The sequence below is a fragment of the Typopeltis vanoorti genome, chromosome 4 (assembly GCF_054136105.1).
Source record: "Typopeltis vanoorti isolate ZY-2024b chromosome 4, IOZ_Tvanoo_1.0, whole genome shotgun sequence".
In the NCBI taxonomy this organism is placed as follows: Eukaryota; Metazoa; Arthropoda; class Arachnida; order Uropygi; family Thelyphonidae; genus Typopeltis; species Typopeltis vanoorti.
This window is the reverse complement of record NC_143552.1, coordinates 149,607,585-149,633,775: the sequence shown is the minus strand read 5'-3', so window position 1 is coordinate 149,633,775 and position 26,191 is coordinate 149,607,585. Positions and strand designations below refer to the sequence as shown.

Here is a 26,191-nt window from a genome sequence, read left to right as displayed (position 1 = left end):
TTTTGTGCACTAATCTTGGCCATTTTTTCTTCAGTTTTTCTTCTTTTAAACAGTCCAAAAATGATTTGTAATAGACTCCTGTTATTGTCTTACCATTTTCCAAATAGTCTATCATGATAATTCCTTGGGAATCCCAAAAAACAGTGGCCATCATCTTTCCAACTGAAAAACGGTTCGCTTTTTTCGGTGCTCTTTCATCAGGCATTGTCCACTATTTTGACTGCTGCTTGGACTCAGGCATGTAGTGGTGGATCCAAGTTTTGTCTGCAGTCACGAATTGACATAAAAAATCCTGCAAATTGTGATTGAACATTGCCAAACATTGCATTGAAATGTATTTTCGCATGCATTTTTGATCAACAGTCAACAGTCGTGGCACCCATTATGCACACAGCTTTTTCATGTGCACTTTTTCGTGTAGGATATTATACACCCGTTCAGTTGAGATGCCTACAATCTCAGCAGTCTCATGCACTTTCACCCAGCGGTCTTCTATAATGATACCATGGATTTTGTCAGTCATATCTTTCGTAGTGACCTCAGTTGGATGTCCGGAGCATGCTTCATCTTCGATGAACTTACAACCACGTTTAAACTCATTTAACCAAAATAGATATTCTTTAATGTTGGCGCAGAGTCCCCATGAACTGCATCTAACTCAGCTTTCATCTGTACGAAACTTGTTTTTCTCCATTTTTATGAAAAATGCGAACACAGTCATTTTAAATGCTTGCCAGACGAGAACTATACATTGCACTTGAAATGTATTTAAAAACTAAAATTTTGGCAGGAGTAATGAAAAAGATGATACATGCTAACACTGGTATGAATGAATGAATTGTATCACTGTCTTTTGGAAATTTACCAAACTTTTCAAACAACCCTCGTAAGTAGTTTGTTTACTATACTTATTGCATCCATTGAGAAAATGTTAGTCATTATAAATGCTTGCTTGTTTTTTTCAGTTATCACTGCTTTTCTCATAGTGAAATATGATCATTAAAAGGATAGGGTATGCATACAATTTCATTTTTAGATAGCACTCATGAGATAACGTATTAATTGCGATATGACAACCTAAAATAGATATGCAGTAGACAGAGGTAATTAGCTTATTTCTTACCCAGTGATGGAATATACATAATTTGAGCACTGGTAGTGAATATTGCAACTTGAAAGTTGAAAAGAAGGGTTTATTTTCCTAAAATATTTCTTTATATTGATTCTAACCTAAATGTTTTTCAATTGTTTTCTGAGTTGCTGTCATGACATATGAGAATTTTTATGACATTGAATGTTTCAATGTTTGTTTATTATGGCTGAGTAAAAATTGTTAGATTTTGTGCAGACTTAAGGTTTTTATTATTATTGAGTTTTTGTGATGCTGAATATTTGTTTATAATGTTAGAGAAAAAATCTGGTTGATTTTTTTTTTTCCATAAATGATTTAAGACATTAGGATTAGAAGTGAAAAATAGTATCATTAATTTAAAAAAATAATAATAATAAGTGTTTTTTATCATTTACAAAATGCATGCAATTTTTCTTCTCAGACTGATAAACACCCTAATATAAAAATAGTAAACATATATGCTTCAATATATGTTTACTATTATGTTATACAGAGTAAAATTTAGCCATAGCATTAACAAAATTTTATAAATTGACCATTATGAATTGTGCTGTCTATCCAGCACAAACTTTTTCAGGCCCTATTTATCATTATGGATTGAATTAAACATTATATCAAAATCGAGTTATGTAGTTTAAGTATGCAGATTCTTATGCTGAATGTGGCCATATTTTTGTTATTACCTATTAGTATATATTTTTATTTGTAATTGGCATTTTCAGCTGAGTTAAATTCTTGAAAAAAAAAAGAAAAAAAAACTCATTATTGCAGCCTAAAATGGTGAAACTTAAAATAAACTAAAGAGGAAAAACCAAGGACACAATTTTCTCTTCTTCAAGACTGCAGTTTTCATACCTAGTTTGGTTACCAGTCTTTTTTTATATAAATGATGGTGAGAAATCTCACTTGTGTTGAAACAATTTATATAATGTGTTTCTTTCTTAAATTTAATTGGGAAATAGGGAAGATTATTATTATCGGAGATACAGTATATTCATGCCCTTATTTTAAAAGCAAGAGAAAATATAAATAGAAATGTCATTTTCTTGTAATAATATAATTTTGTATCCAAACTGGTTTGAATATTCCTTATATATTACTGGTTTAGTATTGTGGCTAATTTCTGTCTTATTTCCTATTACTTTATTCAGTTTTTATTTTAACTTATACCACATCAATTTTAACCAGTTTTGATTATTCTATGATTTATTTCCATATTTAATTTGCTTACTTCATTAAAAATTGCACTTAAATAGCTGAAATGTTTCGCTTCTTCTTCTATAGGTTTTGAGAATGTTATTGATGCCATCTTTTCCTATTTGGTGCCTATTTTCATAAGATTTATCTTTTATTACTAATTTCCATATCAAATTTGTTACAGCAGTTATTTCATTTAGTTATGGAATCCTACACTCTTGTATACTTGCTTAGGTTTATATACATGGAGACTCATGAGTTAATTAATCAATATGGATTCTGCCATTTCATTATACAGCAAATTTCCCTCACTAACCTTGCCTATCTTTGGACGCAGGTCATCGAAAAATTCAGAGAAACTCATGTGGTTACTCTTGATATTTCCAAGGCATTCTGGTATTCTTACCCTCAATGCCAGGTAAAAAGACATTTGAGGAGGGGGACAATATTCTTACATTGTTAAAACTTTACAGAAAACTATACTTGGATATTTTTTGACAGGTGGCTAGCCAAGTGGGAGCATTAGACATAGGATATAGACCAGGAACAGAATATCTTAAGCAGACACCTCCAAAAGTGCTATATATGTTAGGGGCTGATGAAGGAGTAATTTCCAGAGAAAATTTACCACAAGACTGCTTTATTATTTATCAAGGTAAAGGTTAACATTATATTTAAAGGAATATTTGTATAGGTTTATTTTACTACTGTAAGTTGCATTTCTATTAGAAACCGGAACTAAGATAAATGGAATTGATATTAATTGGCTACGGTTTGCGGATGATATAGCAGTTTTAGCTGATAATGAAAACAAACTGAAAGCCACCCTAACAAAGATGGAAGAAATCTTCACACAGTACAGCCTAAAAATTAATTATAAGAAAACAAAATTATTAATTACAAGTAAAGCAAATCCAATGAAAATAAACCTGGAAATAAATAATAACCTACTACAACAGGTATCCTCTTTTAAATATCTTGGAAATCTTATCACAGAAGATGGAAGAAACCAATCAGATATTAAAGCACGAATAATCCTAGCCAAAAAAGCATTCTATAACAGAAGAAACATTTTTACCAGTAAAGGACTTGGCATCCAGCTCAAAAAAAGGCTAGTGAAAACATACATATGGAGCATTGCATTATATGGTTGTGAGGCCTGGACTCTAATAAAACAAGACATGAAAAAGTTCGAGGCATTTGAAATTTGGTGCTGGAGAAAGATGATGAAAATTAGTTGGACAGAAAAGAAAAGTAATGAAGAAGTTCTGAATATAGTTCATGAAGAGCGGTCATTAATGAAACACATCAATAAGAGAAGGAAAAAGCCTAATTGGGCACATTTTGAGGCATGGGGGACTGATGGAAATAATGGAGGGGACTGCAGAAGGAAAGAGGCCACGAGGCAGACCAAGAATTTCATATATAAATAACATAATGATGCTAACTGATGCTAAGAGTTATGAAGAGATAAAAAGGAAGTCACAAGACAGGATGTTGTGATGTGCTGCTATATTTACCAATTTTCGGATTGATGCACCAAAGAAGAGAGAAGAAGTTGCATTTATTTATTTTAATCTTAAAGTGCTCATGTTAATTTATATATTTTATTTGTCAACCTTAGATTTATATTTTTTACTCTGAGGACGCGACAAGTAACCTGTAGCAAAACTAGTTGGTGTCATTAGTGTATATTCATCTTTATGACCAAATAAACTCAATTTTCCTTATTATCTAATTGCTCAGATTTTCACCCGCAATTGTGGGTGAAAATGACAGCACAACACATTATCTGCATTCATTGTCTATAACATTCTAGAATTATTCAGTATTAGACTCACAGACCAGTTCTCCCATGTGATTTCTTCTTATGGATTAATGACTGTGAGCTTTGAGTTCCTTTTCTGTGATTTATTTGGTATGCACAAAAATTTGTTGAAAATAATTCAGCTGTTGACAAGTCATTGAAAGACAATTTATTGATAAATCAGTTCATTAAAAAAAAATAAAACTGACATAAATACAAAAATACAGTAGACATTCACTATATTGAATCCCTAAAGGTCAGAGAAATAGTTTGTTATAGGGATGAAAAAAATAGAAGGCAACCCACTTTTTTTTTTGCTTTCTAAGCCACTTATCACAAATATCATAAAAATTTCTAGTGTTTATTTGGTCTCCTACATAACTTTGGGGGGGGGGGGGATTTCAAGGTCATCTGTTTTTAATTTTTGTAAACTTTGTAGCCTTTTTGATAGAAGAAAGGCTTCAATCAATGTGATTTTGAGCTTATATATTCCATTATGTATGCACTTTTATGTGTACATAGGACACACAAAAACTCAGATTGGTAGATTCAACCTAAGGCCTACAGTGTAGAGTAGAAATGGGGATAAAGAGCATTCAGAATGACACCTAAAAAAGTGTGGTGGGGAGGATTGGTGATTTTTATGACAAAGTATTTATCTAATCAAACCTTCTAATCCCAAATGGAATACCTCTCCATCATTTTAACCAACATGGGGTCCCACAATATTCTCTTTTAATTGTCACTGTTTTTGCTGTCAAAATTAACTTAGTACTGAATATTTTTTTTCACCATAAGCGATGTTTTCTATGTTAATGACATCATCATCTTTTTATCATTCATTTAAGATGATTTAAGATGAAGCTCATAAAAAGATAATTGCAACAAGTCATGAGCATCTTGTTTTATAGGTACTTCCAGTTTCTCACTTCTAAAGACCATTTATTGTACACATTTTGTCACAAACAAATGTGACCTTTATCTTGATCCAGATATGACTAGGCCAAACTGCATTTCGGTTGCAACAGAGGCAGAGTTTTGGGTTGTAAGATGAAGGCTAACAATGATGGTGTCAACATTTCACAGAGGAATAAGGTAATCAGTCGCTCATTTTATATGAAATGGCAAACAGGTTCACCAGACCTTAACCCCTGTGACTGAGACAATGCTGTATGGTAGTATCAGCTATTGTTCCTATACAAGGGATAATGCACTGAATGTCACTTCCATTGATCATCTAGATCTCCTTGCAGCATGTCAGCTCTATGTAATATGTTTTGTGTATCACATTATTTTATGAAATGAGCAAAATAAATGAATTATTTCACAATCACATACCATCGGGTTCACATTAATGCAATATTCTCCCGCTCGCAGCACCATATTTCCCCTATTGATCATTTTTGAAGTTTTTTTTTTTTTTATTGCTCTGAATTCAGGTACTTTAATTTGAAATACTGTGTGTATAAATACAATGTGTTCTAGTTGAAAAATATATACATGATTTTTACAGTTTATTTATAATTTTATTTTATTTAAATAAAACAAAGATAATCCTCTAGGTCTTTCAGAGTGTTTCCATACAATAAAAATATTGTCTTCGTATTTCCATCATACATTTGGCTTTAAGATAGCTCGTTATAGAATGTCCTCAAAATTTTTCATGTATAAATTAGCATTTCTTTACTTGAAACTCTGTTTCAAGTAAAGAAAAATTATTGAAGGCAGTGTTGGAAAAGATTTGTGGTGTCAGGTGGAAAGAGATCTCGGGGATGGTAGTGATATTCTTAAATAAGAACATTTGTGAATAATGACACTAATACTGACCTATCTGATGAGTTGATTTGGATGTCCAATATTTTTTCTACAAAATGAACTAAATTTTTAATGGGATTTGATTGCCAGATATAGTTCTTGAAAAGCTTAGATAAGTATTTAGAGAGAAGTTGGTGAGTAAATTTATGCCATCATCTATTGGACAAAGAGGAATACAGCTATGTGTATTTTTGGCAGACCATATAATTTAAGAATGACTGGATATCATGATTTAATCTCTTTTTTTAAGATCCTTGAGAAACTAACTGTGCATGCAATAAAATAAGATCATTAATTTTATTATGCAGAGACTAAGTAGGATCACAGTCTTTTCCTGAGAAAGTGGAAGAGTACAACAAAATAGAGGATATTTTGGCATCATAATTAATGATATTTATGATAACTGTAGCATTTTTCTTATCTTCTTTGAAGGTAATTGTCTTTATTATTACAAATTTTATGAAAAAAACTAAGTTTCACCCTGTTCACCATCATAAAATTCCTAAAAAGTTTCACCCTGTTAGATTTTCAAATTCAAACCACCAGATTTAGAGCTATTTTCTCTGAACAGAAAGCCTATAATATACATACTTTGGCAAGTTAGTTCTCTAACTAAACCCTGGTTCTCCAAAAGATGTGCAAAGGCTGTACAGATGAAACACCAGACATACCGTAACTAACTGAAATCAAGAACCTCGCCCTCCTTCAGAGCTTATATTGAAGCCCAGAATAGATGCAAAAAAAAAAAAAAAAAAAAAACAATCAATGCTTCCAAAACAGAGTTCGAAAGAGCAAAAAGCAGGAAACTAGCAGCTGAGCTTTTTGGTCTCTCGCCAAAGCAATTGCCCATAACTTCTGCTCAACACTATTCCCACCCTTATCATACCCAGATGGCTCTATTGCATCATCATCGACAGAAAAAGCCAATCTTCTGGCTTCACACTTTGCTTCCAGTGCATGCATAACTGACGATAGTAAATGTCCCCAACCATTCCAGACACCCAACATACAATGCCCCTACATCCTTTTGCCAGGATGAGATCAGAAAAATACTGTCAAAATTAGACACAAAGAATTCTCCTGGCCCAGATGGTATTCCCCCAATTGTCCTGAAAGTTTGTACACCAGAATTGACTCCTATCCTACGTTGCCTATATATACTCTCTTACTCCACTGGAATCTAGCCCACAAACTGGAAATTGCCCTATATTCAGCCTATTCCCAAGAAGGGTGACAACAAGTCACTGCTATTCAACTACCACCCTATCTCACTTACCTCAGTCCTGTCTAAAGTAATGGAAAAAATCATCAATTGCCAACTCCTACACTACTTTGAAGACACCCACTTAATAAATAACCACCAGTATGGATTCCGTCGCTGCTGATCAACAGAAGATCTGCTCACATATGTCACCCATCTCTGGACAAATGCCATGGAGAAGTTTGGTGAATCTCAAGTGGTTGCACTTGATATCTCTAAAGCCTTCAACTGGATCTGTCCCAGGACTTCTGTAGTTGGATTTGCCAGCTTTCTGTCTGGATGCACACACTGTGTGTGATGGTAGATGGTTCCCTATTCTCTCACCATTGAACTAATGCTGGGGTTCCACAAGATTCTGTCCTCTCACCAACCCTCTTCCTGCTATATATCAATGACCTACTTCAGTTGACCCCCATCCCAATACACAGTTTTGCAGACAACAGCACATTACACTCTTCACTTTCATTTGATAAACTTTAACCTACAGAACATCAACCACCACCATTCTCAATTCCGATCTCCAAGCCATCCTATAATGGGATTCGGATAACCTCATCAATTTCAATGCTAATAAAATCCAGTTCTGTCCTATTTCCTATAAAAAAAGAACCATTTTTTCCCAGTATTCTTTTTTGATGATACCCAAATTTCCAGACAGTTTGAGATTTCTCTTCTTGGAATTACCCTCACATCAAACCTCTCCTGGCATAAACACATCACAACCATTGCATTCTCAGCTTCAAAAAAACTAGGATTTCTCTTTCGCTCAAGACATTTACTTCATGCCTGAACAGCTGTTAACATTCTACAAATCACAAATCCATCCAGCTATTGAATACAGCTCTCACATATTGGGTGGGGCCCCCTAAAAGCACCCTCAAAATGCTTGACTCAGTACAGAGGAGACTTATTAATGACCCATCTCTTACCAACTCTCTCTCCCCCACTTTCGCACAGACGTTTGGTTTCTGCAATATCTATATTCTACAAATATTTCCATGGGAAATGCTCATCTGAAATAACATCAATAATTCCTTCACTCAGTACTAAGCTTGTTGGAACACGTGCAGCTACTGCTCAGCATCTCTTTGCAGTACACCTAGAAACAAACAGAATAAGTTTCTTTTCCTCCTCCTTCATCCCTGCAACTGCTGTACTGTAGAACAGTCTCCCCACTGATATTCAATTTAAAAGCATGTATACTGTATTCCTTTCCCAAGGAATACAGTATACATGCTTTTAAATTGAATGTCAACAAGTTTCTCCTTTCCCAACCCACAACCCATACATGGTACTAATGTACTATAGATTGATTAACCAACCTCTTGTATGTGGGCACATTATAATAAATAAAAAAAAGTTCACCTCCATGTAATTGGAATTTCATTAATAATATGTATTTCAAAAAACCTTAAAACTTACAAGAGCTGTGAGGACCATTTATCAAAAAAATTTAACCACAATATACCAGTTCCGATGCACAGAAAAAAAAAGCTGTTTTTTATCGATAGAAAAAGGAGCTATAAATCTCTTCACTGAATCATAGAATTCAACAGAATCATAGACATCTTATAGCTAGAGGATGTTCCCTACTCAGTATTTCTGGAGGAGATATTTGTCCAAGTATTCTTGAGAAATAGATAAGAAAAATTGTTAAAGAGAAGCTTGGAAAACAAAAAGCTGCATTCAGTAAAATAGAGGTTATTAGAATTAGATGGCAATAAAAAGACAAAGGGAAGACTGAGATTTAGGTGGACTGATACAGTAAAAAGGGTCTCCTTAGAAAACAGAAATATATGAGATATAATATTATTATCATTATTATATTTATTATATCATCCTTTATTATTATTATCATCATCATCATCAGACATCCATGGAGTCAAGACACCCGTTACATGGGTCTCACTTTCATGTGCACAAATCTTCATACCTTGATTTAAATGTATTCACTGTTTCTGCACTCATCCACCACTCTCCATGCAGAAATTCCTTGCTCATACCCTCGTTATCCAGCTTCTGGGTATGACCTCTTATTCTCCCCACCTCCAGCCATATTATGAAAAATGACATTCGTATTAATCTGGTAATTACCCCTTACCAACTTATGTCTCAATCGTGCCCCTCCCACTTCTCCTTCTATCCACCAGGAATAGTTGAGAAATTGTGATATTATAACCGGATCTGTATTTAAGTTTTGTAGATCTGGAAAAGTCATGTAATGTGGTAGCAAGAAAAAAACTGTTCGAAGTGCTGCAGGTATATGGTGGAAATGGGACATTGTATTGAACAATATATAGTCCTATATTCGAGATGTTGAATTAGGTGTGAAACAAAGGTGCACATCACCACTGTTATTCATCATCTGTATGGATCACATTATGGAGTGATATTAAACCTGAAATTGGAGCTGTTAATCTTAGCTCTTTACTTTGTGCAGATGATGATGTTATACTTCTAAATAAATCTAGTACAAGTAATTCCCTGACTAAACTGAATAACTGTTTTAATAAATTTTGTATGAAAAATCAGCAATAAAATACAAAGACAATGAAAATAGGTAGAACCATTGCAAGCATCAACTGCATCCTGAATAGATAATTTAAACAACAAGTAACACATTTCAGCTATTTAGGCACAATTTTTAGTGAAGATGGAAAATTAAATAATGAAATACACAACAGAATTAGCAAAGCTGGTTTGGTAGGAAGTCAACTGAATAAATTTACAGGGAAAAAAAGAGATATTAGTCAAAACATAAAATTAGAAATAAAATAAAATTTTACTTCTAACCCAGCTCTCATATCTTACAGATATGAGAGCTGAGTTAGAAATAAAACACTTGATCAAAGACTAGAAATCACAGATATGAGATTTCTGAGAAGTACTAGGGGAGTGAACAGATGACTTCAATGGCAGTATAATATTGAAAATGGGAATATCAGGAAAGAATTTGACATTGCTTGCTTTCAAAAATGTAATCTTAGGTGGTACAGTCACTTAAAAATGCGAGATGAAAGGTTAACAAAACAAGTGTTCTTTGCCAGGATGGCAAGAAAAAGACAAAGGGAAGACTGAGATTTAGGTGGACTGATACAGTAAAAAGGGTCTCTTTAGAAAACAGAAATATATGAGATATAATATTGGAGAAAAATACAGAACACTAAAAAATAAAGTTGATAACCTATGCAAAAAAAGCCAAAGAAAAATGGTTAGAAGAAAAAGCTAAGAAATGCCAAGAAGCATACCAACAAAACAATGTAAAAGTCTTCCATGATACTGTAAGAGAAATTACAAAGGAATTCTCAGCAAAAGCAGTAACAATGATAAACAACAAGATGACCGAAACCGGGAATATTGAAGATATAAGAAAAATCTGGTCAAACCATTTTAAGACTATCTTCCACCAAGGAAACAAAACTGCAATGCCAGCAATAGAAAAAAATAATGACCACCCAAAAATTTTACAAGAAGAAGTTAGATATGCAATAAAACAGATGAAAAACAATAAAGCAGCAGGCATTGATACTATCCCTACTGAACTGTGGCCATATGGAGGCAGCATATCAATAGAATATTTAACAACCCTATTCAATAAAATACTACAAACAGGAGAGATCACAGGATAACAGGGTTAGCCATTGGCTGAGAAAGTGTTGAGGATGTGATTTAGTTCAGTGTTTAGGGCCATGTCGTTAGAACAGATTAGTTTAACCTTGTTGTATAGTGTTTATATGGCCTCTGCCCCACAAAAACCAACCATATGGCTTCGCTATGTTGATGATGTGTTCGCTATTTGGCACATGGCTCTGATACACTCCTCTCCTTCTTAACACGCTTAAACAACCAACACCCCAGAATCAAGTTCACCTTGGAAAAAGAGGAAAACAACAGCTTCCCTTTCCTAGACACACTAGTCACCCGCCAGCCTGATGGAACCTTGATTTTCTCAGTTTATAGAAAATCCACCCATACAGGCGAGTACATTCACCAACAATCCCACCACCCCCTCACAACAATATGGAGTGGTGAAAACACTATACAACAGGGCTAAACTAATCTGTTCTAACGACATGGCCCTAAACACTGAACTAAATCACATCCTCAACACTTTCTCAGCCAATGGCTACCCCCCCCCAAAAAAAATCCAAAAAATATTAAAACCTACAAACCACAACCCCCACCCTCCCCCCACTCCACAACAAGGATTACTCTAAATCCATCACCATTTCCTACATCCGAGGCACCTTGAAAAAAATTACCAAAATCTTAAAGAAACATGACCTGACCTCCTGTTACAGACCATACAGAAAATTGGCATCCCTTATCCGCTCTACTAAAGACCAACCACTTCCCCTAGACCTACCTGGTGTATACCAGGTCCCTCGCAACTGTAAACTGTCCTACTTTGGCCAAACAGGCAGGACAGCGAATATCAGGATTTCTGAACACAAGGACTATATCCGTTTTCACAAGTACAGCCATTCTGGTCTTGCAGACCATACTCTGGATACACGCCACAAAATACGGTGGAAGAAAGCTACAGTAATACACCGTAGCAAATACAAATTCAAAAGACTATTTATGGAATCAGCCTAAGCCCTAAGAAACATGCCAAACCTCAACAAATTTGGATGCATGAGACTGCCCCAAATTTGGGAGATGTACATCATGAGAACTTCAGCCAAACGGCCAAGAATACCTAATATAGCCCATTAGGGGGCACCATCAGGACTTTAGGAAAAACAGTAGTTTCCTCGCTTCGACCTCATTTGCTGTTTTTAGTGCCTGTGTGCATGTGTCTTAATCTTATGTTCCCATGAAGATGGCAATGTGATGTTGCCAAAATATAGGAAGTATATATTAAAGCTTATTTTAATTTATATTCCAGTTTACGTTGTGAATTCCTTAAGTTATTTAGTAATCATAACAAATACGATGGATACAAAGATACATAGCAGAATTACATAAATACATTAATTTCAGTGGATTCTCTCTAGTTCATCTATAAAACGTGTTCTAGAAAGATGCAGAAACTGATCGTTAAATGATGCACATGATTGAAGAAATGCAATTGAAGAAATGCATCACCAAATAGACGAGATGAGCAAGAAAAGAGTTATCATAATGGGAGATTTTAACCACCTTACCGAGCATCAAAGATCAAATACGCATCCTCAAATGCTTCATATCCATCATAAATTTCAATGTAATATCAATGGTGTTACAATTTTAATATGCACTTCGCATCCATGGAATTGTGGAGATATATATATATATATATATATACGTCCTGGCCGGTAGCATGGTTAATTATCCAAATATTGATTGGTTAGTAGTAGAATCCGTGAGAAGAAATAAAAAATGCATTTATTGAACTGTTGCGGGATAACTTCCTCAAGCACATGTGACATAAGGAACTCGAGGGCAAAGAGTGTTAGATTTGATTATAGTGTCAGAGGGCATTTCAGTTAAAGATATGTAACTATTCTGCCTCCAGTTGGTGACAGTTATCGTATGGTACTCAATTGGGAAGTGACTAAATTTATGAATATTCCACTCAGAAAAGGTTACATGCTGAACTGCAAAGCAGGAAATTATAACAACTGAGGAGTACACTGAGTTCAGTAGAATGGGATCAGTTGATGGATGGGATGAATATTGACAGTGCATGGGAAATATTTAAGCAATACTTAAATGATGCGATATCAGAGTGTGTCCCAAGAGTTCGAAGAACAAATAGGTTAGGCATCAAATGGATATGTAATCTTATTAAGCAAGAGATTCGCAAGAAAAGGATAATGTGGAAGAAATACTGTGTGCATAAGGATGATGTGCATTATGAAAATTATAAGCAGTATGCTAGAATAGTCACAACTGTTGTACAGAAAGCAAAGTCTGAGTATGAAAAGCAGCTGGCTGCATGCTAAAGACAACTCACAAGAATTCTATCAATATGCTGCAAGTAAAAGAGAGAGTGAATATGAAAGAATAACATATAAATGCAGATGGAGTGAGGGTTACAGATGCAGAAGAGGTTGTTCAACTAATGAGGGCATTTTGTTAAAAGCTATCAACCTGGTGTACGCAACATTGAGCTCACTGCTGCCTCTTCACTGGACGAAGAAACTCATGTATGAGGATGAGGTATTTAGAGCTGTTGCACAAATTGAATAAGAATTCAGTAATAGGGACTGATGGGATATCAGCATGTGTGCTAAAAGAGTGTTCAGCTGAACTAGCTATTTCTTTGACCAGTCTGTTTAATATGAGAAACAGGGAAGATTCTGCAGGAATTGAAAGAATGTATTGTAATTCCATTGCACAAGGGTGCTGCAAAGACCGATGTGTCTAACTATCGACCAATTAGTATCTCAGGTGTGATGGTGAAGATTTTGGAAAAATTAGTTAGCACTTGCATTCAGAAATGAGTTGAGAGTGAATCTCTACTTTGCAATGAGCAAAATGGCTTTTCTAAGGGATGGTCATGTTTTAGCAACTTGCTCAAATTCTATAACAATGTTACCATTGAACTAGACAAAGTTCATTGTAACATTGAACTTTATGCATCAGTTTAGCATGGTAGACTGATGCATAAATTGGAGAATATGAGTTTGGATTATCTATATTAGCATGGATAAGAGGATGGCTGGCTGACAGATATCAAAAAGTGGTATATGGGGGATGTGAGTGCAAGAGTTAAGGTAACCAGTGTACCACAAGGATCCATGTTTGGTCCACTGTTATTCAATCTATACATTAATGATATTGGGAAGGATTTGACAAGCGACATACAGCTATTTGCTGATGATGCAAAGATAAGTTGGGTAATCAGGAATGCTGCTGATATGCAGTACTTGCAGAATGATTTGAATAGGCTGGAATTGTGGGAATGGGAAAATGGATGTCAGTTCGATATCAATAAATGTAAAGTCATACACTTCAGCATGATTAGATATCTAATGTCGTATTATATTGGTGGGATTATGTTAGAAAAAACTGATCAGCCTAGGGATCTTGGAGTGTTAGCAGATAGGAAGTTGAAGTTCAGGGGCCATGTGGCAAAGATTTCAAACACAACTCAAAAGATAATTGCAATGTTGAAACAAACTTTAACGTGTAAATATTAGAATATCATTTTGTCTCTTTACAGGGTCTTGATAAGACCTCATTTGAACTATTGTTCGCAGGTATAGTCTCTTAGTTTCCATTGTTATACATTGTTATTCTGATATACTGGAGAGTGTGTGCAAAGAAGAGTGTTAAAAATGATATTAGGATTTTGAATAATGAAGACTGATTGAGAATTTGTAGACTGTAGACATTAGCAAACAGGAGAAAAAGGGTGATATGATTAAGACTTACAAACATCTGAAAGTTTATAAAGGAATTCAATTGATGGAATTTTTAAATTTATGGAGAGTGTGTGGAAAGGACAAGAGGCCATCCTTGGAAGCTGAGAATGAAGACTGCTAAGAAGGGGTAGAGGGCTAGATTTTTCTCTCATAGGGTGGTGTGTGATTGGAATGGATTGCCATTGGATGTTGTGAGTGCAAGCAATGTGAATGAATTCAAGAATTAGTATGATAGCTGGTTCTTGTAGTATGTGGCCTCTCTCAATGAGTCCCTGACTCCTTGGAGGTCTCTCTTAATAATAATATTCCTGATTATATGCTAATCTGCAAATATTAAAATTTAATCATTTTAATACTGTTATATTTGTAGGTCACCATGGAGACTGTGGTGCAGAAATAGCTGATGTCGTTCTACCTGGAGCAGCATATACAGAAAAACAGGCAACATTTGTAAATATGGAAGGCAGACCTCAGCAAACATTAGTCGCAGTTTCTCCTCCAGGAATGGCAAGAGAAGACTGGAAAATCATACGAGCCCTCTCTGAGGTAACTATAAATATTAAACCTCTACAATGTTTTTAGAAAAAATAAAAATTTTGTAAGGTAATGCTCAGCTTACATATAGGTTTATTTAAACTGTCATTATTTATGCAATGACTCAGCGATTAAACCTTATGTTAACATAATTCACAAAACCTGTTTATGCAAGTTGAATCTCTATACTTATTTGTTAAGTTGGTATTTATTTATTTATTTTAATTAGTGGACTCAGCTTATGTATAGGTAGGTGTATCGAAGCTGTCAATATTTAAGCAATGTCTCAGAGGTTGAAACTTATTTATGTAAGTTTGCATCTGTATTGCTTATTTATTAAGCCAGTATTAATTTTTTGTAATGAGTAGACTGCTTACATGTCGGTTTATTGCAATTGTTTGTATGTAAGCAATGACTCAGTGGTTGAAACTTATAAATACATTCACAAAATCAGTTTATATAAGTTGAATCTCTGTGCTTATTTTTTACATCAGTATTTTCCTTACCACTGTATTTTCCAAATTAGTCAAAATCCTACACACCACAAAAATTTACTTATCTAAGACCTCCCATATTTTAAAATGATATTAAAAAGCATTAAATAAATAATAATTCCATAAAGTGACTAGTGGTGCTAATTAGTGTCACAGGTTGGAGAACATTGCCATTGTGCAAGAACCATTCCAAGAAGGAAAAGTCAATAAATAATAAGAATAGGAAGAACAGTAAAAACAACATTGAGTTTGTGGAAAATATAATTTTTTACATCAATTTCTGCTACTAGAATGGCCCATTATATTATGCATACTCTTCTGTATTTTATTTTCTTAAAAGTTTTAAAAAAAGATTTTGTTTAGAAAGTTATTTTTTATTAAATAAAATATGTTTTATTTGTCCAGTATGCATTTACAACTTCAAAAGACAAACTATTCCATTCACTCACTGCCCTGAGAGAGAGAAATCTAACTTTCACACCTTTATGATTTAATTGATGGTGGTGATTTAATCATCTTAGCAATGTGGACTTCTCAACTAACTCTCTGTCATCATTCCTTTTAAAAATTACCATTAATGTAATACTCTGCCCACATAAGATAATTTATGCACTTAGCAATATTGAACTGACATTCATTATCACATGTTCAGATCAGCCTGCAAGGATTCTGTATTAGAAACATCCCTAATCATTCTTCCTAACTTTGCATCATCAGCAAATCCTTATTGAAACTCTGGTTCTTCAACAATTCTGCTAAAGCAGTCCAAGCCCAAAATTCAGCATATGCCTAATAGGTCAATTCAAAAACTCCAGCCTCTCTCACTTGCATACGCTACAGCTTATAACAACTGCATAGAAAGCATTGACAAATCCAAAGCAGACATTTATAAGTCAAATGCACTAAGCTTGTCTTCTGTCCAAATGGTAATCAAATATTTGGGTTGCTTGCCAAGGCTGTGGGGCATACCTTCTATCCGTCCATGTTTTCACCTTTCTCATATCCTGATGATACAATGGTGACATCTCTTAAAAATAAAGCAGACTTCTTGGCATCAGTTTTTTCCTCCAAGTCTTCCATAGATTACCAAGGCAGATAGCCTTCCTCTATTCATGTCCACAGTGTGTCTCCTCTGAAATTTTGCCAGAAAGATATTAGAAGCATACTCAATAGCCTTGATACCAATTAGTCTCCTTGCCCTGATGATGGTATTCCTCAGGTTTTACTAAAAGCTTATGCTCCAGAATTCACACCCATTTTGTAATATCTCTTTAAGATGTCATATTTATCCATCTATCCTGAAGCTTGGAAGCAAGCTCTTATCCAGTCTATTCCAAAAAATGGAAATGAAATTCAACCATCCAACTATCACCCTATAACTCTGGCCTCAGTACTCTCTGAAATAATGAAAAAGGTTAACAGCCAACTGTTTCACTACTTGAAGATTCCCTAATTATTTAGTGATCACCAGTATGGATTCCACCATTCTTGTTCCACAGCAGATCCTGGTCAACCTCACCCACCTTTTAGACACAGATCTTAGAAAACTTCATAGAAACCCCAATGGTAGTACTTGATATTTCAAACGCATTTGATTGGGTCTAGCATCATGGCCTTCTTACTAAGCTACCATTACATATTTTTTCTTTCATCTGATTTTTCAATCGATGCTGGTGGATTCCAAGGCTCTGTGTTTTCATCTATACTCTTCCTCCTTTACATCAATGATCTCTCTCTCTCTCTCTCTTTCTGATATCCAGTCCTATTCATAGCTTTGCTGATAACAGTACTCTTCACTCCTCATTTTTCATTTAATCCTTGTATACTCAGGTAATACATGCTTCAAAATCTTCACTGATCATCTTTGCCTGATGAATTTTAATGCTAACAAAATGCAGTCCTGCCTTGTTTTCAGGGAGAAAGACTATGTCTCACTCTCCCTCACTTTTGACAATGTTCTTGGGTTAACACTTACATTTCACCTATCCTGACACAAGCACATCAGGTCCATAGCCTCTTGTATTGTATTCAGAAGTGAGTATTTCACTTAATAGGTGATCCCTCCTTCATTGATCCCCCTCCACTCATTTTCCATAGATGCTCTGTTGCTACATTGTCTGTTCTATAGGTATTTCCATGGGCACTGAACTGGCTGCTGCCATCCCTCCTCTTTCCTCTAACCATGTTGCAGTCACTATTATAGTATGTAGTAAATTGCTAAATCAAGATGTACTCTTAATAATGGTCAGCTGTTCTCTGTGAAGGATTAAGTTGCTATCCTCCCACCTCTGAATGTGGTTCCTAATTAGCCTCTTCAGCAGCTTAATGGTCACTTGAGATACTGATTGGCCTATAATGGTTGCTTCTATCCTAGCTCCACTCTTATATAGTGTAGTTATCTTGTCTTCCTTTCACTCATTAGGAATTGCTTGTACTTAGTCACATGTTGAATAAAATCAGAGGCACTTTTAATTCTTTTGTACTGTTGTTGTTATCCCATCCAATCCCACTGCTGTGTTCAATTCCAGCTCTGAGAATAGTTTTAATATCTCCAGCTTGTCTGTCTCTATACCTTCATCTGTTCTCCTCAGCATCCAAATAGCTAATGTGTGTGTGTGTGTGTGTGTCTTAGATATATATATGTATATGTGTGTGTGTATATATATATATATATATATATATATATACACACACACACAGATATCCCTTGCTTAATGTGGGATTTGATTAACGTGGCGAAATTAATTGCGGCAATCCCTTGATATACACAGCAAGAGTTTTGATTAACGCGCCTTTAACCCTGCAGAGCTCGCAGCTGATCTGACTGATACATGCAAAATGTTTAATATAAATATTCTTATGCAATTTAGTGTATAGCTTGGAGATCATAAGTAACTGTGCATTCTTATGTTATGAGTGATATTCCACACTGTTTTTTGCTGTCAGTTTGGTTTAGCACATGTTATGTGAAGGTTTGTGATATTTGACAGCAAATTGTATCTGAGAGATACCGCGACCTCCGATGTCGTTATAGTATGGTTCAGTTGTTTTTTTTTTTTTTTTTTTTAATTCTTTTTTCAATAATTTCTAGATTGTACCTGAAAATAAATAAACCATCATATATTACTGAAATAGAGATCCAAAGGCTTATTTATCATACTCTAGGACAGCGCTTCCCAAACTGTGGGCTGTGGTCCCCCTTGGGGCCGTTAGTTTTGTGGGGGGGCATGAAATAATGAAAACAAATTTAAAATGTTTTAAGACTAAGTGTGTGCCATGTCAAATGTGTATGTAAGATGCTAAAAATATAATATTTGCATTTGATTTTTGCAATATTCGCTGTGTATGTTTTGTATTGAATATAAATACAATAAATATTATAATAATATATGTCTGTATTACGATTTTTTTTTTTGATGGGGGCCGTGAAATATTTTAATTTTTCCAAGGAAGGGCTTTTACATCCATAAGTTTGGGAAACACTGCTCTAGGAGATGTGCTTTACATTATGGAAAATACTAAGGAAAGTGATCTGGAGCTAACTCCACCTTTACTACGAGTTGCCCATAAGGTTGCTTATGCTTGCATCCACCGAAACTTTTATTTTCTATATGTTCGGCTATGAAATAATGTTGGATTCCGTATCCACTTAATTTGTACCATCATGTATCATATTTTTCTTTGTTTTATTGCTTGTTTGCGAAGCCTTGAGAGTCATTTTGCTTGTTATCATAGAATTTATGCCGATAAGAAAAAAACTAAAACTATTCAAACGACTCTTGATAACTTCTTTTGATAAAAAAATTGCAGTAAATAATGTAGGTATAAGTATTTATTAAACATTTACTTTGCATTCATTTTTTATCTTTCCTAAAAGAGTACCATATAAAATGAATTATTAATACATAATCGATTATGGATGAATTGTAATTTTTACCATTGATTATTAGATTTGATTAACGCGATTTTGATATACACAGTAACATTAATTAACCGCGTTAATCAAGGGAAACCTGTATATATCATAATAAAGTAACTGCTTTACAACACAACTATTTCTGAATCATGTGACAACTTTTCTACCTTATGCATTTGCTAAGGTTGTTGTTCCATGGTCAGTTTTCTTTTACTTGCAGTGAGTGAAAAAATTCCATGGTTAGTTTTCTTTTACTTGCAGTGTAGTGAAAAAATTCTCTTGGATTTCCTTTTCTCATAAAATTGTTTTCATTTTGCCTTTCTTATCATATCTAACACTTACTTAGCCTGCGTTTAATACTGTTTTTGGCCTGATCATCACCTTTCTCCTAGTATTGGATCTACAACATTTTCTTTTTATGCAGCTGTTACTTCAGTTTTTTTGGACATTTAATACCTGCACAATTTATTCTGAGGTTGCAGTCAGCTAGCTTACTTCAGGCACCTTCTCACCACTTCCAATACACTTCAGATCTTTTACTATGCAGTTTTTCATGTCAAGGCACCATTTCCAGCTGTCTTCTCAGTTTGTCATAGTCTCACAGATACTTTTTATTCGGGGCTGCTACATGATTTGCCACGAAGTTAAAACTGCGTGATCACCGTCTAGTTAGAGGCAAAACAGCTACCTTATATACAGAAAGATTTCCAGATGCTATTAATAATCGATATTCTTGCTATATGAATCCTTTCCATCCAATACTACTTAAAGTAATTATTCCTTAGTAACATTTCTCTTTGTTTGTTGCTTTCTTGTCACTCCATCATATATCCCAAATAGGTCTACTTGTGTCCATAAGGCTTATCTATCAATTATCTGTCTGACCTATAGCAGTATTTGGCTATGTATTTTATTATGTAAACCTCTAGTTTATACCAAACATTCTCAAACCCATTGCCTATATTACTCATACTGACACTCACCACTTTAGTACCGTATTTGTTTTCTACTTGGTTTGATTGAATCCCCCCCCTCTAGTCCCTTTCTATCCTGTCTGTCTTCCTGAATACAATGTGCTCATCACATTCTATTGCAGAATTTTCTCTTCTGTTAATCAGATCACACTGATGCCAGTAATTTTTGGTTTTATATCATTTATCAGTGCTAAAAATTCATTGCCTTTATTCCTGATGTTTCTGACATTAGTGAACATGCATGGTGAGTATGAGGAAAGAAATGGGGAAAAAGTAAACTGGGGCTTTGCAGTGGAGTTCAAACATGATTTATGGTCGCATCAAGCCTCTAGTAATCAAATTAGTGGTATTGCACTGGGCAGTGAAACTCATCTGCTGCTAGGTGACTAGTACAATAAATATAAACACAATAGCACCTCAACTGCTGCCTACATTAATTCAGTTTCCTTTAATTCAGACTATTAAAACTGAAGGAAACTAGAGGATATAACCAGGACTACTAGCAGGTTCACCAACATGAAGATGTAGGTAGAGGATGATTTGTTGCAGCAGACACCAGACTGCATCAGAGTTTGAGGATGGAGATGATAGCCAGCTCTTCAGTTTTGATCAGCATTTTAGACTTCTGAGTTTACCCATATGCTCTGTATTCATGCATCTGTCTTGGTTATTTCATGAAGGGTGACTTGTTCTCTCTCCCTCCCCCCCTCTCAGCATCTTCCTGTCTTCTGATCTGTATGATACATTCCTGCCTCTGGACATATAACTAAATGTCTAAGAAGAGAAGGCAATGAGAGCCATGTTTCCTTCTCCCATCCTAACATTACCAATTTGAGTTACTTCCATTATTATTTGCATGTCCTTTTTTTTTTTTTATGTTCATTTCTTGGCATTGTAAATCATGAATCATAAATACAAAAAAAAAAATAAAATAAAATTATGCATTCAAGTTATCATTAACATTCCAATATCTGCAGACATCTGCTATGCAATTCCTATGTAGTCAACCAGAAGTCTCTAGGATAAACATATGTAGTGTTTGCTTTTATTAATTTGCAATATCCTTACCCAATACAGAACTAATTTTTGCAATGAATAATGGTTTAATTCAAAAATTAGTTCTGCACTGGCCAATATATAAAAACATATAGAATTTGTTAGCTCCTATACATTGATAAGAGGATCATCAGGGAAACAGTAAAAGATTATTTAATAGCATTCAAAACTGATACATGTCATGTAATACATGTCATGTATCAGTTTACTGTTACAGTCATACTGTTTATGTCTTGCTCATAGCTGAGTAAGCAGGCAAACATTCTATTAGAGTTCAAAGGAAACAGCAGTAGGTTTTGTAATTCAATACAAGGTTAGATAAATCATTCAAAAAAGAAAAAAAACTCTTAACACTTCTTCTTCTTTAGTCTCTTTCTATCCACTGCTGGATATAAGCCTCCCCCTTAACTTTCTAGTTCTGTCTGTCTTTAACCAATGTTCACCATCTCATGTCAAACCTTTGTAGATCATCCTTGCATCTGTTCTTTGGCAGCCTTTCCTTCTCTCGGTATTCATTCATTGTTTAATTTTGTCCACCTTTTGTCTGGCAGTCTACTAATATGGCCAGCCCATCTGCATTTACATGCTTTACAACACTTCACAATATCTTCTACTTCCATCATCTCTCTAATTCTAGTACACTGTATTTCTTATTCAGTTCCTTTTTATTATGTGGAGCATTCTTCTCGCAAAGGCTCTTTGGGCCACATGCAGCCTATCTTCCTGTTTGTTTTTTTTTAGATGTTACCTATATCTCACTTTCATAGGTAATCACTGTCACTGGAATAATGAGTATATTAAAGAGCTTTCACTTTAGGCAATGGATAAATCTCCTAACAGACAATCTTTTTGCATCCAAAGTGCTTTGTTTCCCTTTCTGATTCTTCTACTTATTTCTTTATCTAGTTTCCTTAAAACAAACTAATTTACCAAGATAAATATAGTTCTCCACAATTTCAATATGATTATCTGTTAAATTTAGTTTGGTTTGATCTGAATTTGTCATCAATTTGGTTTTAGTTAGATTAATCTTTAAACCTTTTTTTTTTCCCAGCTTTCTCTATCAAGGTCATTTCACATTTCCTGAGCTTCTTTATTTTTTGCTAAATGAACAGTGTCATCTTCAAAATGTGATCGAAATTTTTTCCATTGATGCTAATTCCATAGTTTTTGTATGAGACATTTAAAGATTTCTAATGTAACAGAAAACAATTTGGGTGATAAAGGATCTCTTTGCCTTACTTCTCTCCCAATACCAAATTCCTTTCCCTAGTGTTCTAGCTTTATACTGGCTGTTGAGTTTTGATATACAGTTTTTTTTTATGAACATTTAGTTGTGATTAATTCTCAAACTTTGAGACAAACATACAGTCAGAGTAATTGAGATTTGGTGTTGTAGAGTTTCATCTTTCAAGGAACAGATGATGAAATATAAAACATGAAACTCATTTCCACTGTACTCTGACTGCATGCCCATCTCAAAGTTTTGGGAAGTAATCACAATTAACTGTTAATGTTTTTTTTTTTAATGATTTATTTATCTATCTCTGTATTGAATTACAAAAATTAATCATTAATTCCTCTGAACACTAATAGGGCATCTGCCTGTTTACTTGGCTGTAATCAAGTATGAATAGTAAACACATACTACATGACTTTTGTCAATTTTGAATTCCATTAACCAATCTTTTATTCTTTCCCTGATGTAACAAAATACACACACACACACAGAAACTAATAAATTATATTTTTGTTTCATGGACTGTTATTCATTTCATAATAATGCCTGCAACACAGAAGTCTTAAGACATAGCATCAGTTATATTTGAGGCAACGACAGAGGTGGCAAGATATTCTGGAGGTTGTTGAAGGAGCTCAGAAATGGAGGAAAGAGTGTTGTAAAAGGAATTAGAGATGATAAAGGTGACATGAAAACAGGAGAAAAAGATATCCTTGAAGTATGTAGTAATTACTTCGAAAAATTGCTAGATGAAACAACCAGTGATGACAGCACAGTGGTAAAAAACACTGAACAACATTGCAGTCAGGAATACATACCCATATTTGAAGTAAAAAAAGCCATCAGAAGCCTGAAATACAGAAAGGCAGCAGGAGTAGATGATATTCGACCAGAAATGCCTAAGTATGGAAATATAAAAGTCTTACAGTGGCTGCACTGCATAGTTCAGAAGGCTTGGACAGAGGGACAAATTCCAGATTAAAACTGAATGTTAGAATTAAGAGATATTTCATTACTGAGTGTTCCTGGTAAGATATATTCAAGTATACTTGAGAAACATTTGAGAAGGATTGTGGAAGAGAAGCTTGGTGAGGAACAAGCTGGATTCAGGCCAAATAGAGGCTGCCGGGATCAGATTTTCACTTTACGACAGATAGTTGAGAAACCATGGGAATATAACAAAGATTTCTATTTAAGTTTTTTAGATCGGGAAAAGGCATATGACAAGGTGCCAAGAGAGAAGCTATTCAAAACACTGCAGTTAATGGGGCATTAACACCATATAACTGTATGGTGTTAATGGCAAATTAACACAAATTAAGACTAAGTATATCAAGCAATACTTAGTCTTTATTTGAGTTGTAAGTTAGCATTTAGAATTGAAGGAAGTACAGGAAGGTGGTTTAATGTTAAATCTGGTATCAGACAAGGATGCACGTTATCCACTCTGTTATTCATTATCTATATGAATCACATTATGAAGGAAAGTATTTAACCTGATATCAAAATTGGAGGTGTTAATCTCAGCTCTTTTCTTTATGTGGACGATGTTATACTTCTAAATAAATCTGCTACAAGTCTGCAAGATTCCCTGACTAAATTGAATGACTGTTGTAATAGATATGGTATGAAGGTCAGCATTAAAAAGACAAAGACGATGAAAATAGGCAGAAACGTTGAAAATATCAACTGCATTGTGAATGGAGAACCTATATAACAAGTAAAACATTTCAGCTACTTAGGGCACAATTTTTAGCGAAAATGGTAAATTAAATATGGAAATAGACAACAGAATCATCAAAGCTGGTATGGTAGGAAGTCAAATGAATAAATTTATATGGAATAAGAGAGAAATTAGCCAAAACACTAAATTAGCTGTATACAAGACAGTGTTCAAACCAGTTTTAACTTATGGATCTGAGAGCTGGGGGGTAGAAGTAAAACACTTGACCAAAGACTAAAGACCGCAGATATGAGAGTCCTGAGAAAGATTAAGTTCATGAACTGATGGCATCAATGGCAATATCATATTTAACATGAGGATATTAGGAAATTACTTGATATTTTCAGCATCCAGAAATGCATTAGCAGAGCTAATCTCAGGTGGTATGGTCACTTAAACAGAATGGGTGAGAAAATATTAGCAAAACAGACGTTTTTTTGCCCAGGTTGGCAGGAAAAAGATCCAGAGGAAGACCAAGATGTAGGTAGATTGATACAGTAAAAAGTGCCTTAGAAGACAGAAATATAAAACCTGATAATATTGGAGTCTTGAAAGGTAATGGACTGATTTGGAAGAAAATTGTAGATAGGAAGTTAGTAATGGTGTAAATTTTTCATGTGTATCATATCCTGTACACCCCTTGAGGGTATATATCAGGAATTTGATGAACTGTTATGTGCAGCTTTTCCTTATCTACAAAACTCAAATACAGATCTTTGTTATATTCTGATTTTTCAGCTATTTATCTTCAAGTAAAAATCTTATATGACAACTTCTATTTGACCTGAACCCAGTTTGTTCTTCTCAAGTATGCTTACCTCAGTCTTATCTGGAATACTCTGGAAATTCCTCTATAATTCTCACATTCAGTTTCATTTCCCTTTTTATAGATGGATATTATAATAGCTCTACTCCAACCATCTGGAATTGAACGCAGTGATGAGGTCATCTGAACTATGCAGCCTAGCCACTGTAAAACTGTTATACCTTCTTATTTGAGCATTTCTGGTTGAATGCTTATTGTACTCCTGATTGCATTTTTGTTGCCTATTTTCTACCATATTGTATAACACAAAATGATGGTACAGCAGGTTTTTAATAGCAAATTTTTACATTTGCTGTATTTTTATGTATGTATGAATTTTCAAAAAAAAAAAAAGAAGGAAACTATAATTTTTACTTGTCAGAATGGTTAAATTAATATTTTTCACAGTTGAACTTTTCGAATAATTAGATAATATTGTATTATACATTAGGTTTCAGGATTAAAGTTGCCTTATGATACCTTAGGAGAAATGCGTAAGCGCCTTGCAGAAATTGCCCCTCATTTGACTAGGTATGGAAAAATAGAAGAAGCCAATTATCATTCTCAAGGTGTGGAACTACTTAAGGTAATAATTTTGTATTTTGTGGTTTAAATTTTTCTCTTAGCCATTCTTTATATATATAGGATGGCAGAAAAAGCAAACAATAATAATAGTAATAAAATAAAAATTAATAGCAAGCAGCAACTTCTGAAACATGTTATAACCAGTTAGTGTAACGTGGTGGCCATTACTAAATCACTTAAGGAATTGAACAATGTAGATACGAATATAAATTAAATTATACTTTAATAAATATTTCCAATATTTCGGCAACGTCACGTTGCCATCTTCAAAAGGAACTTACAAAAATGGCATGTGCA

The 26,191-nt window shown here is 34.4% G+C and overlaps 1 protein-coding gene across 1 annotated transcript in view; it reads left to right on the top strand.

Moving 5' to 3' along the window:
- The window catches only part of ND-75 (NADH dehydrogenase (ubiquinone) 75 kDa subunit), a 282,357-nt gene that overhangs the window by 243,879 nt on the left and 12,287 nt on the right, over positions 1 to 26,191 (top strand). Inside the window, exons 16-18 of the mRNA XM_090391511.1 lie at positions 2,831 to 2,984; positions 14,938 to 15,113; positions 25,761 to 25,895. Coding sequence (XP_090247637.1) covers positions 2,831 to 2,984; positions 14,938 to 15,113; positions 25,761 to 25,895 — 465 coding nt within the window. The remainder of the gene's footprint in view (positions 1 to 2,830; positions 2,985 to 14,937; positions 15,114 to 25,760; positions 25,896 to 26,191) is intronic.